At 48.2% G+C, this 13,510-nt stretch overlaps 1 protein-coding gene across 1 annotated transcript in view; it reads right to left on the reverse strand.

The window, feature by feature from the left end:
* Window positions 1-11,059: 11,059 nt before the first annotated feature.
* The window catches only part of LOC147098713 (transient receptor potential cation channel subfamily V member 6-like), a gene marked incomplete at its 3' end in the record, with an annotated part of 47,290 nt that continues 44,839 nt past the window's right edge, over window positions 11,060-13,510 (reverse strand). The window contains exon 9 of the mRNA XM_085969168.1: window positions 11,060-11,225. Within this exon, the coding sequence (XP_085825294.1) occupies window positions 11,060-11,225 (166 nt within the window). The remainder of the gene's footprint in view (window positions 11,226-13,510) is intronic.

Raw genomic sequence — 13,510 nt, forward strand, 5'->3', positions numbered from 1 at the left:
TGATAAAAGACAGACTGGTGTGTGGTATTCCAGATAATGGTCTAAGGGAAAGACTGCTAAGAGAGCAAGATCTAGACCTGGGAAAAGCCATAGCACTGTGTAGGGCTACAGAGACTGTGAAGTTGCAGGCAAAGGAGCTGTTCAGTGACAGTAGCTGCAACGTGGATGCAATGAGTAAGAATGGACATAAACCGCTTAACAAAGAGAGCGCCAATGTGAAAAAAGAGGCGTGGCCAGCAAACAAAAATGAAAGGGACAATCGGAAGTCATGTAGTCGATGCGGTACACAGCATCCACCAAGAAAGTGTCCAGCATATGGTAAAACATGCAATAGATGCAACAAAAACAACCATTATGCCCGTTGCTGTAAGAACCAAGCGCAACAAAGCAAGGTCCATACAGTAGATGAAAGCGAGATAGAGGAATTCTATGTAGATGTGGTGTCTGAAAACAAAAAAGAAGAAAGAGACTGGATGTTGACACTAAAAGTGAACGACATACACATTCCATTTAAATTGGATACTGGAGCACAAGTTAATGTGATATCAGAGACCGATTTTAAGAGAATTAGACCCAGACCAAAGTTACATGGAATACAAGTGAAAGTGACCGGATACTCAGGTACTGATATACCAGTGAAAGGAAAATGCATTGTCAAAGTAACACACAAGGACAGAGAGCACACGCTAGCATTAATCGTGGTGCCAAATGATGTGCAAGCCATACTAGGTTTAAAACAGAGCAATAAAGAGAGAGCACTTCAAGCTTCCTACACGTGAAGAAATCATGGCACACTTTGCAAATGCAAAATATTTCAGCAAGTTAGATGCATCCTCAGGATTTTGGCAGATGAAGCTGGACGAAGCAAGTTCAAGACTGTGCACGTTCAACACTCCATTTGGCAGATACAGATTCCTAAGGTTACCATTTGGCATTGCCTCAGCTCCTGAAGTGTATCACAAGACTATCCATATGATCTATGAGCACCTGGAGGGAGTTGATACATCAATAGATGACATCATAGTATGGGGAACCACGAGAACTGAGCATGACGAGAGACTGAAAAAAGTGCTGGAAGCAACAAGGAAAACAAACCTGAAGCTGAATAGAGAGAAATGCCAGCTCGGGGTGACAGAACTGACATTTGTGGGAGATATCCTTAGCAGTGAGGGCATCAGACCAGATCCCAGAAAGGTGTCCGCCATTGAGAATATGCCAAAGCCACAATGCAAAAAGGACGTGCAGAGGTTTAATGGAATGATCAACTACATGGGGAAATTCATATCCAACCTCTCAGAAAAGATGGCGCCACTGAGAAGACTAACTGAAAAGAACATAGAATGGGAATGGAATCATGAGCATGAGAAGTCATGGAGCGATCTAAAGAAACTGCTCACAGAGGAACCAGTTCTGAGGTTTTATGACCCAGCGAGACCCATCAAGATATCATCAGATGCATCACAGAGTGGGCTCGGTGCCGTTCTTCTGCAACAATATGACTACTGGCAACCTATTGCATATGCATCGCGCTCAATGACAGACGCGGAGACGCGATATGCTCAAATAGAAAAGGAGCTGCTCAGCATCACATACGCCTGTGAAAGATTTCACCAGTTTGTGGCAGGACAAGCAATCAGTGTAGAGACTGACCATAAGCCCTTGATTGCATTGTTCCAAAAGCCACTAAATAGCTGTCCACTTAGAATACAAAGAATGATGATCAGGCTGCAACGCTATACACTGAATGTTGCGTACACACCGGGTAAGCTGATGTATACAGCAGACACGTTGTCCAGAGCTGTAGACCCAAGTGAGCCCGCAAACACCACAATGGATGAAAAAGTGAACGCTTACGTGGACATGATCACAAGTGCACTGCCCATAGCAGATGCAAAAATGGAGCTCATAAAGACTGAGACAAACAAAGATGAAACAATGAGACGACTGAGAAAAAGCATCTTGGATGGATGGCCCAACATGAAGCAAGACGGCACGGTGGCATAGTGGTTAGCACTGTTGCCTCACAGCGCCAGGGACCCGGGTTCAAATCCGGCCTCGGGTGACTGTCTGTGTGGAGTTTGCACATTCTCCCCGTGTTTGCGTGGGTTTTCTCCGGGTGCTCCGGTTTCCTCCCACAGTCCAAAGATGTGCAGGTTAGGTTGATTGGCTATGATAAATTGACCCTTAGTGTTAGGGGGATTAAATACGGGGGGTTACAGGGATCGGGTGGGATATGTGTCGGTGCAGGCTCGATGGGCCGAAATGGCCTCTATCTGCACTGTGGGGTTTCTCTGATTCTGTGAAGACTGCTCACCTGATATAGCAGAGTACTGGAACTGCAGGGCGGAACTATCAGTGGTCGAAGACATCATCTACAAAGGAAGTAAAATAGTTATCCCAAAGAGTCTGAGAAGAACGATGCTAAAAAAGATCCATGGAGGACATCTGGGAATCGAAAAGTGTAAGAAAAGAGCACGAGAGGTGATGTACTGGCCACGAATGAACCAAGATGTGACAAATGAGGTGTCAAACTGCACAATATGCCTGAAATATTGAGCAAGCAATCCGGTAGAACCACTAAAGCCACACCCAGCACCAGACAGACCTTACCAGAAGGTAGGCGCTGACCTATTCGTATGTCAAGGGAAGGACTATCTTGTCGTCACAGACTATTACTCCCTGTATCCACAGGTTTGTAGACTGTACACCACCACTGCAGAAGCTGTGATAAGAAGTATGAAAGCCATATTCTCCAGACATGGCGTGGCAAGCGAGGTCTTCACAGACAACGGACCCCAGTTTAACAATGCAAATTTCCGACACTTTGCCAAAGAGTGGGATTTTTCCACACAACGTCAAGTCCTCACTATCCACAGTCCAATGGACTAGTGGAAAAATCGGTCCAGACAGTGAAAAGACTGATGTACAAGGCAAAAGACAGTGGAACTGACTTCTACCAAAGCATGCTTGTATACCGCACAACGCCGCTCGAGTGTGGTATGTCACCAGCCCAACTCCTGATGGGACGTCGGCTAAGGTCAAACCTACCCATCCCGGAGAACCTCCTGAAAACAAAAGAGGGGGAGAAAGTGAGGAAGTTCAAAGAGCAACAGAAAGAAAAGCAAAAGTACTATTATGACAGAGGAACACAAAACCTACCTGAACTCCACACTGGTGACCAAGTAAGGTTCAAAGACAAAACAAACACATGGACGGAGAAGGGAACTGTCCTGAGTGAAGTTCAACCAAGATCATACACCATTCAGACAGATGAGGGTGCTGTTCTGAGAAGAAATCGTCGAGATCTTCTCATGGAACCAGCCACAGCAGGTCAAAAGACTGATACTGTTGAACAACCTGATCACACAGCAGTTCACGAGACTGATACTGTTGAACAACTTGATCACACAGCTGAGAACCAATCATCTGAGGCAACAACTCAGATTCAAGGACACTCAATCAGAAAATCCTCAAGACACGTGAAGCCTCCTGAGAGACTCATTGAGCAAATTTAAGGACTATTGTTATAGAAGGAAGTAATGTTATCTTATTCTTTCTTCAAGTTCTAGTGTATTGACATATTTCATGTGAACACACAAAGCAAAGGTAAAAAACCTTGATCATGATAATGATAATGTAAGTTCATTAAATGTTGTTAGTTAAAAGTAAATTACTTTTGTTTTAAGAAAGGGAGATGTAATGATATCAGCAAATAGTGATGATATTTGTCTGTGTTTGATTACTTATGCCTTACAGCATATTTGTCTGTGTTTTTGATTGCTTGTGCCTGAGCAGCAGAGGTCATGTGACACAGACAAGCAGGCTGAGAGTTTTACTTTCTGTTTCATTCTAGATGCATCACAGCATGGTGTGTCCTGTAAAGGCTGTTAAAAAGAGTTGAACAGACTTTAGATTAAACAACATTCTCTTTCATAAATGAGTCGTTATTGAATCCACAAGGAAATCAATACAATCACCTCAGAGGAAGTGTTGGCTCACTTCAACCCAACGCTGCCTATTCGTTTGGCTTGTGATGCTTCTCCATATGGTATTGGGGCAGTACTCTCACACAAGTTGCCAAATGGCCTGGAGAGGCCAGTCGCATTCGCATCCAGATCATTGACCTCTGCGGAGCGCAACTATGCTCAGATAGATAGGGAGGCTCTCAGCCTTGTGTGGGGAGTAAAGAAGTTTAATCATTACCTGCAGGGCCAAAAGTTTACGCTTCTGACAGACCACCAGCCGTTGGTATCCATTTTTAACCCTAAGAAGGGTGTTTCGGTGATGACAGCACAGAGACTCCAGAGATGGTCCCTTTTCCTAGGGGCACATCAGTATCAGATTGAATTCAAAGGTACAAAGCAGCATGGTAATGCTGATGGGCTGTCGCGCCTGCCACTACCTACAGAGGAGGGGGCACCGACGGTTGACCCTGTTGAGTTATTTCACTCGACCATCATCGAATGTTTACCAGTCACCAATGCAAGTATTGAAAGAGAAACCAGGAACGACCCAACACTGTCCCGGGTCTACAAAGTGACAGTGAAGGGATGGCCAGCACATGGTGATCCACTGTTACCGGCATTCTCAGCAAGACGAGAACAGCTGTCCGTCTGTCAAGGAACATTGATGTATGGAACAAGGCTGATTATTCCTCCTAAGTTAAGAGAGAGAGTTCTAAAGGAACTGCATGAAGGTCATCTGGGGGGAGTCAAGATGAAAAGCCTTGCTAGGGCTTATGTGTGGTGGCCGGGTATCGACCAACAGATAGAGGATCTGACGAAAAGCTGCTCAGGGTGCCAAAAAGTCCAAAATGCACCTTCGATTGCACCGCTGCATCCATGGGAATGGCCTTCAACCCCATGGCAACATGTACATATTGACTTTGCTGGTCCATTCATGGACTCCATGTTTTTAATTGCGGTGGACGCACATTCTAAATGGCCAGAAGTGATTAAGATGACTACCACTACCTCAGAAAAGACGATCGCGGTGCTAAGAATGATATTTGCAAGAAATGGATTGCCAGAACAAATATGTTCAGACAATGGACCACAGTTCATGTCAGAAGAATTCCAGAAATTCATGAAGAAGAATGGGGTGAAACATTATACCTCTGCCCCATATCATTCGGCTACAAACGGGTTGGCCGAGAGATTTGTACAAACGTTCAAAAAAGCAATAAAGGCCATGAGCGAAGATCAGATTCCACTACAACACAAGGTGGACAAATTCCTACTGGCATATCGAAATGCCACTTATGCAGTGACAAACCAAAGTCCTGCCATGATGTTCTATAACAGGAGGTTGCGGTCCAGGTTGGACTTGTTAAAACCAAATGTGCGGAGGGAAGTTGAAAACAAACAGTTCCACTCGGAGTTTCGAAATAGGACAACCAGTGTTAGCCCGGGACTATAAAAATGAGAAATGGCAATCTGGAACAATTCGGGCCAGACAAGGACCCCTGATGTACACGGTAGATATTGGTGAAAATGTAATACGGCGTCATGCTGACCAACTGGTAGAATCGAGAACCCATGGTTACGGCAGAGACAACCGTGGAAGAAGTTAGTGAACCTGAAGTGAAAGTACCTGATGATGATGTCCAATCCATAAGAGACCAACTAGATGAGTCACCCCAGCAACGAGAATCAGAGACCCCTGAAAGGCGTTATCCAACTCGAATCAGGAGGCCTCCTCAGAGACTGAATCTTTGAACTGTTTTGCATGAAGTTGTATATATATATATGTTATTATGTTATGTTAAATGGGGATATAACTGTTAAGCTAAAAAGGGAGGATTGTGGTGTATGTAACCTGTTCCACCTTAAGAGAACTACCTTAAGAGATGTACTACTTTCTCTTGGCTGCTGTATACTGTAATACCGGTGGTGACCACACCGGTATATAAGTGTTGTGTAGGGATTTGCTGGGCAGTTCAGCCCTGACCTCCGAATAGTAACGACCTGTTAAAAGTTATTCTTGTTGTCTGTGTCCAGTGATTGATCCTAAGCATAAGCAACACAGACTCAACACTTGTTAAAAGAAATCATACCAAGGTTTGGAATACCAATGCAGCTTTCAAGCGACAGAGGATCGCACTTCACTGGAGCAATTATAAAAGAACTATGTAAAGCTTTGCAGATTAACCAGCATTTTCACTGCAGTTATCATCCACAATCCGCAGGACTGGTGGAAAGACATAATGGAGTGCTGAAGAATAAACTTTCTGAACTTTGCAATGAAACTGGACTTAAATGGGTCGAACTATTACCCTTAGCATTGATGATAATGCGAGCAGCAACTAGCAGGACAAATGGACTGTCTCCACATGAGATTGTTATGGGACGACCCCTAAGACTGCCATTTTCGGCACCATTTACGGTGAAACAAATGGACATTCATAAAATGGACGAGGCTATGCTAAACTATTGCATCACATTAACTAAATGTATTTCCAGCTTTCACCAACAGGTAAAGGAAGCTCAAACGAGTCCAGCAGAGGGAAAGTGCCATGACTTGGAACCTGGAGATGACGTCTACGTGAAGGTTTTTAAAAGGAAGAAAGGTCTGCAACCACGCTTCGAAGGACCATATCAAGTGCTCCTGGCTTCAAACACAGCCGTAAAAGTCAAGGAAAGATCTTCCTGGATTCACGCATCCCACTGCAAGAAGGCACCGAATAGAGACAATTGAATTTTGAAAGACTCTATATTTTGTATACTAATCGGACTACTGAGTCTAATATGCCAAGGAGATGGGGAAAGATCCCGAAAGAAACGAGAATTACACGTGAATACTTTTTTGTACATGTCTTATGAATATGCTAGATGCAGTAAGTCAGTATGAAAACCCAAAGAACCAAGGCTGGGCTGACTGGATATTGGGAGGATGGCTGGGATTAGTAGGACAAATATTATTGCATGGACTGGTAGTAGTAATAGCCCTGATTGTATGCATTGCTCTGTTTGTCACAACGATTAAGTGTTGTTGCAATAGGTTAGGCAAGGCAGTCTTGCCTGCAATTAATATGATGATAGAGAGAGAAGTAAAGTCAGTAGAGGAAAAGAATGGTCCCCTAGATGAGGAACTGAGATGATTGAATAAAATACAATTATAAGGATTAGAAGACTTAGACAAAATATATTTACATATATATTCCACATGCTCTCCTCTTTCTGTAAAACATATTTTTCCACTCAGAACAGAACACAGAAACCCCACAGTGCAGATAGAGGCCATTTTGGCCCATCGAGCCTGCACCGACACATATCCCACCCGATCCCCGTAACCCCTACACCAACACATATCCCACCCTATCCCCGTAACCCCACGTATTTAATCCCCCTAACACGAAGGGTCAATTTATCATAGCCAATCAACCTAACCCGCACATCTTTGGACTCAAATGAGAACTGCAGGCTAATATAAGCTGCAGAACTATACAAAGACATAAACCTGAAATCAAATCAAACATAATTAAACCCTACAAGAACACACGCCCAAACACTAAGAATAGACAGAGAAGAAAGACGATCTTAGACAAGGTCAACCATCAATACAGGTAAATCCCGGGGATGGTTCAAAACGGCAAAGAAGTCGGTATCCTCGGCTAAAATCTAAATTTAGTACGAGGACCGATAGGAAGAGGTTAATTTCAGTTATGTTGTCCTAGTAAGGACAAAAGGGAAGAATGTGGAAGTACAGTTTCTCACTTAGACACAAAATGGCTTCCTAGGCATAGAATAAAAACTCAAATGGTCGACAGCATGATTCACTAATCACTTTCAAGGGGATGAGACAATTTAGGAATGCTACATACGTACTCCTTATCTGTGACAAGCTTAACAAGGAGCCTCGTTTACCAAACAAATAGCCAAGGACAGGATAAGGTAAACATCGGCCCACAGGCTCAGTTGGTACAGTGGGAGAACAGAAGGATCCCATAATAAAGGATTAATTAATATTATCTCAAGGTATTTCTGTTCGTTATTCTAACGAAGCCTGGAATACATTGTTCCAATAATTCGCAAGGTCTGTGCCTTTGTAATCAGGTATGATTCAAAACTATGTCATGTGGCATAGAAAGCCTGTTTTGTTTCTGTACTGTATAAATATGTTACAAATTCTGTATTACTTTGAAGAGTTCTGATGTAGCCTTTGACTACACAACCCTTCCCTTGCAAGCAAATAAAGCCTGTCTTTGACGATACTTTGTGTTTAAGAGTCTTACTCGGGAGTCGAGACTTCGACACTACCCAGTCTGGGCCCACACCTGACTCCAGTCCCTCACTACCCAGTCTGGGCCCACACCTGACTGCAGTCCCTCACTACCCAGTCTGGGCCCACACTTGACTCCAGTCCCTCACTACCCAGTCTGGGCCCACACCTGACTCCAGTCCCTCACTACCCAGTCTGGCTTACACTTGACTCCAGTCCCTCACTACCCAGTCTGGGCCCACACCTGACTGCAGTCCCTCACTACCCAGTCTGGCCTACACTTGACTCCAGTCCCTCACTACCCAGTCTGGGCCCACACCTGATTCCAGTCCCTCACTACCCAGTCTGGGCCTACACCTGACTCTAGACCCTCACTACCCAGTCTGGGCCCACACCTGACTCCAGTCCCTCACTACCCAGTCTGGGCCTACACCTGACTCCAGCCCCTCACTACCCGGTCCGGGCCCACACCTGACTCCAGTCCCTCACTACCCAGTCTGGGCCTACACCTGACTCCAGTCCCTCACTACCTAGTCTGGGCCCACACCAGACTCCAGTCCCTCACTACCCAGTCTGGGCCCACACCTGACTCCAGTCCCTCACTACCCGGTCTGGGCCCACACCTGACGCTAGTCCCTCACTACCCAGTCTGGGCCCACACCTGACTCCAGTCCCTCACTACCCAGTCTGGGCCCACACCTGACTCCAGTCCCTCACTACCCAGTCTGGGCCTACACCTGACTCCAGTCCCTCACTACCTAGTCTGGGCCCACACCAGACTCCAGTCCCTCACTACCCAGTCTGGGCCCACACCTGACTCCAGTCCCTCACTACCCAGTCTGGGCCTACACCTGACTCCAGTCCCTCACTACCCAGTCTGGGCCCACACCTGACTCCAGTCCCTCACTACCCAGTCTGGGCCCACACCTGACTCCAGTCCCTCACTACCCGGTCTGGGCCCACACCTGACTCCAGTTCCTCACTACCCAGTCTGGGCCCACACCTGACTCCAGTCCCTCACTACCCGGTCTGGACCCACACCTGACTCCAGTCCCTCACTACCCGGTCTGGGCCCACACCTGACTCCAGTCTCTCACTACCCAGTCTGGGCCTACAACTGACTCCAGTCCCTCACTACCCGGTCTGGGCCCACACCTGACTCCAGTCTCTCACTACCCAGTCTGGGCCTACACCTGACTCCAGTCCCTCACTGCCCAGTCTGGGCCCACACCTGACTCCAGTCTCTCACTACCCAGTCTGGGCCTACACCTGACTCCAGTCCCTCACTACCCGGTCTGGGCCTAAACCTGACTCCAGTCCCTCACTACCCGGTCTGGGCCTACACCTGACTCCAGTCCCTCACTAACCAGTCTGGGCCTACACCTGACTCCAGTCTCTCACTACCCAGTCTGGGCCCACACCTGACTCCAGTCCCTCACTACCCGGTCTGGGCCTACACCTGACTCCAGTCCCTCACTGCCCAGTCTGGGCCTACACCTGACTCCAGTCCCTCACTACCCAGTCTGGGCCCACACCTGACTCCAGTCCCTCACTACCCAGTCTGGGCCTACACCTGACTCCAGTCCCTCACTACCCAGTCTGGGCCCACACCTGACTCCAGTCCCTCACTAACCAGTCTGGGCCTACACCTGACTCCAGTCCCTCACTACCCAGTCTGGGCCTACCCCTGACTCCAGTCCCTCACTAACCAGTCTGGGCCTACACCTGACTCCAGTCCCTCACTGCCCAGTCTGGGCCTACACCTGACTCCAGTCCCTCACTACCCAGTCTGGGCCTACCCCTGACTCCAGTCCCTCACTAACCAGTCTGGGCCTACACCTGACTCCAGTCCCTCACTGCCCAGTCTGGGCCTACACCTGACTCCAGTCCCTCACTACCCAGTCTGGGCCTACCCCTGACTCCAGTCCCTCACTAACCAGTCTGGGCCTACACCTGACTCCAGTCTCTCACTACCCAGTCTGGGCCCACACCTGACTCCAGTCCCTCACTACCCAGTCTGGGCCCACACCTGACTCCAGTCCCTCACTGCCCAGTCTGGGCCTACCCCTGACTCCAGTCCCTCACTAACCAGTCTGGGCCTACACCTGACTCCAGTCCCTCACTAACCAGTCTGGGCCTACACCTGACTCCAGTCCCTCACTACCCAGTCTGGGCCTACCCCTGACTCCAGTCCCTCACTAACCAGTCTGGGCCTACACCTGACTCCAGTCCCTCACTGCCCAGTCTGGGCCTACACCTGACTCCAGTCCCTCACTACCCAGTCTGGGCCTACCCCTGACTCCAGTCCCTCACTAACCAGTCTGGGCCTACACCTGACTCAAGTCCCTCTTTACCCAGTCTGGGCCCACACCTGACTCCAGTCCCTCACTACCCAGTCTGGGCCCACACCTGACTCCAGTCCCTCACTATCCGGTCTGGGCCCACACCTGACTCCAGTCCCTCACTACCCAGTCTGGGCCCACACCTGACTCCAGCCCCTCACTACCCAGTCTGGGCCCACACCTGACTCTAGTCCCTCACTACCCAGTCTGGGCCTACACCTGACTCTAGTCCCTCACTACCCAGTCTGGGCCCACACCTGACTCTAGTCCCTCACTACCCAGTCTGGGCCTACACCTGACTCTAGTCACTCACTACCCAGTCTGGGCCCACACCTGACTCTAGTCCCTCACTACCCGGTCTGGGCCCACACCTGACTCCAGTCCCTCACTACCCGGTCTGGGCCTACACCTGACTCCAGTCGCTCACAGCCTGAACCATGGTGCTCTACGCACTCCCATCCCAGTCACCTCGATGATAACCCATGGCTACGGCTCACCTTCTGGATCATGATGGTGAAGGGACCGAGCATGTGGAACCCTCGGGCGAAGTACATGACGTTACACCAGCCCAGGACCAGGGCCAGCGACATGGCAATCACCTCTCCCTCCGTACTCGTCAACCTCAGCACCAAGATCACCAGCACCAGGCATGCATAGCTAATACTGCGAGAGAGAGAACGGGAGTGTGAGAGAGAGGGAGGGGAGAGGGAGCGAGAGAGAGGGATAGAGGGGGAGACCGAATGAGGGGGAGAGGGAAAGAGAGAGAGAGACAGAGAGAGACAGAGACAGAGACAGAGAGAGAGAGAGACAGAGAGAGAGAGACAGAGACAGAGAGCGATAGACAGAGAGAGACAGAGAGTGATAGACAGAGAGAGACAGAGAGAGAGACAGAGAGAGAGAGAGACAGAGAGAGAGAGAGAGAGCGATAGACAGAGAAAGATAGACAGAGAGAGAGAGAGACAGAGTGAGGGGTAGAGAGCGAGAGACAGAGAGAGAGACAGAGAGAGAGAGAGAGAGAGACAGAGAGTGAGAGAGACAGAGAGTGAGAGAGACAGAGAGAGAGAGAGAGAGAGACAGAGAGAGAGAGACAGAGAGAGAGACAGAGAGAGAGACAGAGAGAGAGACATAGAGAGAGAGACACAGAGAGAGACAGAGAGCGAATGACAGAGAGAGAGGTACAGACAGAGAGGTACAGAGAGAGAGAGACAGAGAGAGAGAGACAGAGAGACAGAGACAGAGAGAGAGAGACAGAGAGAGAGACAGAGAAACAGAGGGAGAGAGACAGAGAGAGTGACAGAGAGAGAGAGACACAGAGAGAGTCAGAGAGCGAATGACAGAGAGAGAGGTACAGACAGAGAGGTACAGAGAGAGAGAGACAGAGAGAAAGAGACAGAGAGACAGAGAGAGAGACAGAGCGAGAGAGACAGAGAGAGTGACAGAGAGAGAGAGAGGGACAGAGAGAGAGAGAGAGACAGGGAGAGAGATAGAGAGAGAGAGAGAAATAGAGAGAGGCAGAGGGAGAGATAGAGTGAGGGGGAGAGGGAGAGAGAGAGGGTGAGGGAAAGAGAGAGTGAGAGACAGAAAGTGTGTGGGAGGGAGAGAGAGGGAGTGAGAGAGAGTGGGAGAGACAGAATGAGGGAAAGCGGGAGAGAGTTATTTTGACAGAGAGAGAGTGCGATAGAGGGAGACAGAGAGTGATGGGGAGAGGGGGAGAGAGAGAGATAGAGGGAGAGACAGAGTGAGGGGCAGAGAGAGAGACATAGAGAGAGAGACACAGAGAGAGACAGAGAGCGAATGACAGAGAGAGAGGTACAGACAGAGAGGTACAGAGAGAGAGAGACAGAGAGAGAGAGACAGAGAGACAGAGACAGAGAGAGAGAGACAGAGAGAGAGACAGAGAAACAGAGGGAGAGAGACAGAGAGAGTGACAGAGAGAGAGAGACACAGAGAGAGTCAGAGAGCGAATGACAGAGAGAGAGGGTGAGGAAGACAGAGGGAGAATGAGAGAGACAGAGGGAGAGAGACGGAAAATAAGAGATACAGATGGAGAGACAGAGGGAGAGAGAGATAGAGAAAGAGACAGTGAGTGAGAGACAGAGTGAAAGGGACACCGGTCATACATCCATGCAGAAAAGTTCTGTTTGCTCTTCAAAAGCAACTGAAGGCAAAGTTGGACAGGATGGAAAGCCTGAACGTGATTCAGAAGATAGATGAGCCAACTGAGTGGGTGAGTTCCCTCGTCGTAGTGGACAAAAAGAATGGAAAGCTCAGAATTTGCTTGGATGCAAGAGATCTAAACAGAGCAATAAAGAGAGAGCACTTCAAGCTTCCTACACGTGAGGAAATCATGGCACAGTTTGCAAATGCAAAATATTTCAGCAAGTTACATGCATCATCAGGATTTTGGCAGATGAAGCTGGACGAAGCAAGTTCAAGACTGTGCACGTTCAACAGTCCATTTGGCAGATACAGATTCCTAAGGTTACCATTTGGCATTGCCTCAGCTCCTGAAGTGTATCACAAGACTATCCATATGATCTATGAGCACCTGGAGGGAGTTGATACATCAATGGATGACATCATAGTATGGGGAACCACAAGAACTGAGCATGACGAGAGACTGAAAAAAGTGCTGGAAGCAACAAGGAAAACAAACCTGAAGCTGAATAGAGAGAAATGCCAGCTCGGGGTGACAGAACCGACACTCGTGGGAGATATCCTTAGCAGTGAGGGCATCAGACCAGATCCCAGAAAGGTGTCCGCCATTGAGAATATGCCAAAGCCACAATGCAAAAAGAACATGCAGAGTTTTAATGGAATGATCAACTACATGGGGAAATTCATATCCAACCTCTCAGAAAAGATGGCGCCACTGAGAAGACTAACTGAAAAGAACATAGAATGGGAATGGAATCATGAGCATGAGATGTCATGCAGCGATCTAAAGA

Source organism: Somniosus microcephalus, chromosome 28, assembly GCF_052327205.1.
Source record: "Somniosus microcephalus isolate GS21.2 chromosome 28, FLI_Smic_1.0, whole genome shotgun sequence".
In the NCBI taxonomy this organism is placed as follows: domain Eukaryota; kingdom Metazoa; phylum Chordata; class Chondrichthyes; order Squaliformes; family Somniosidae; genus Somniosus; species Somniosus microcephalus.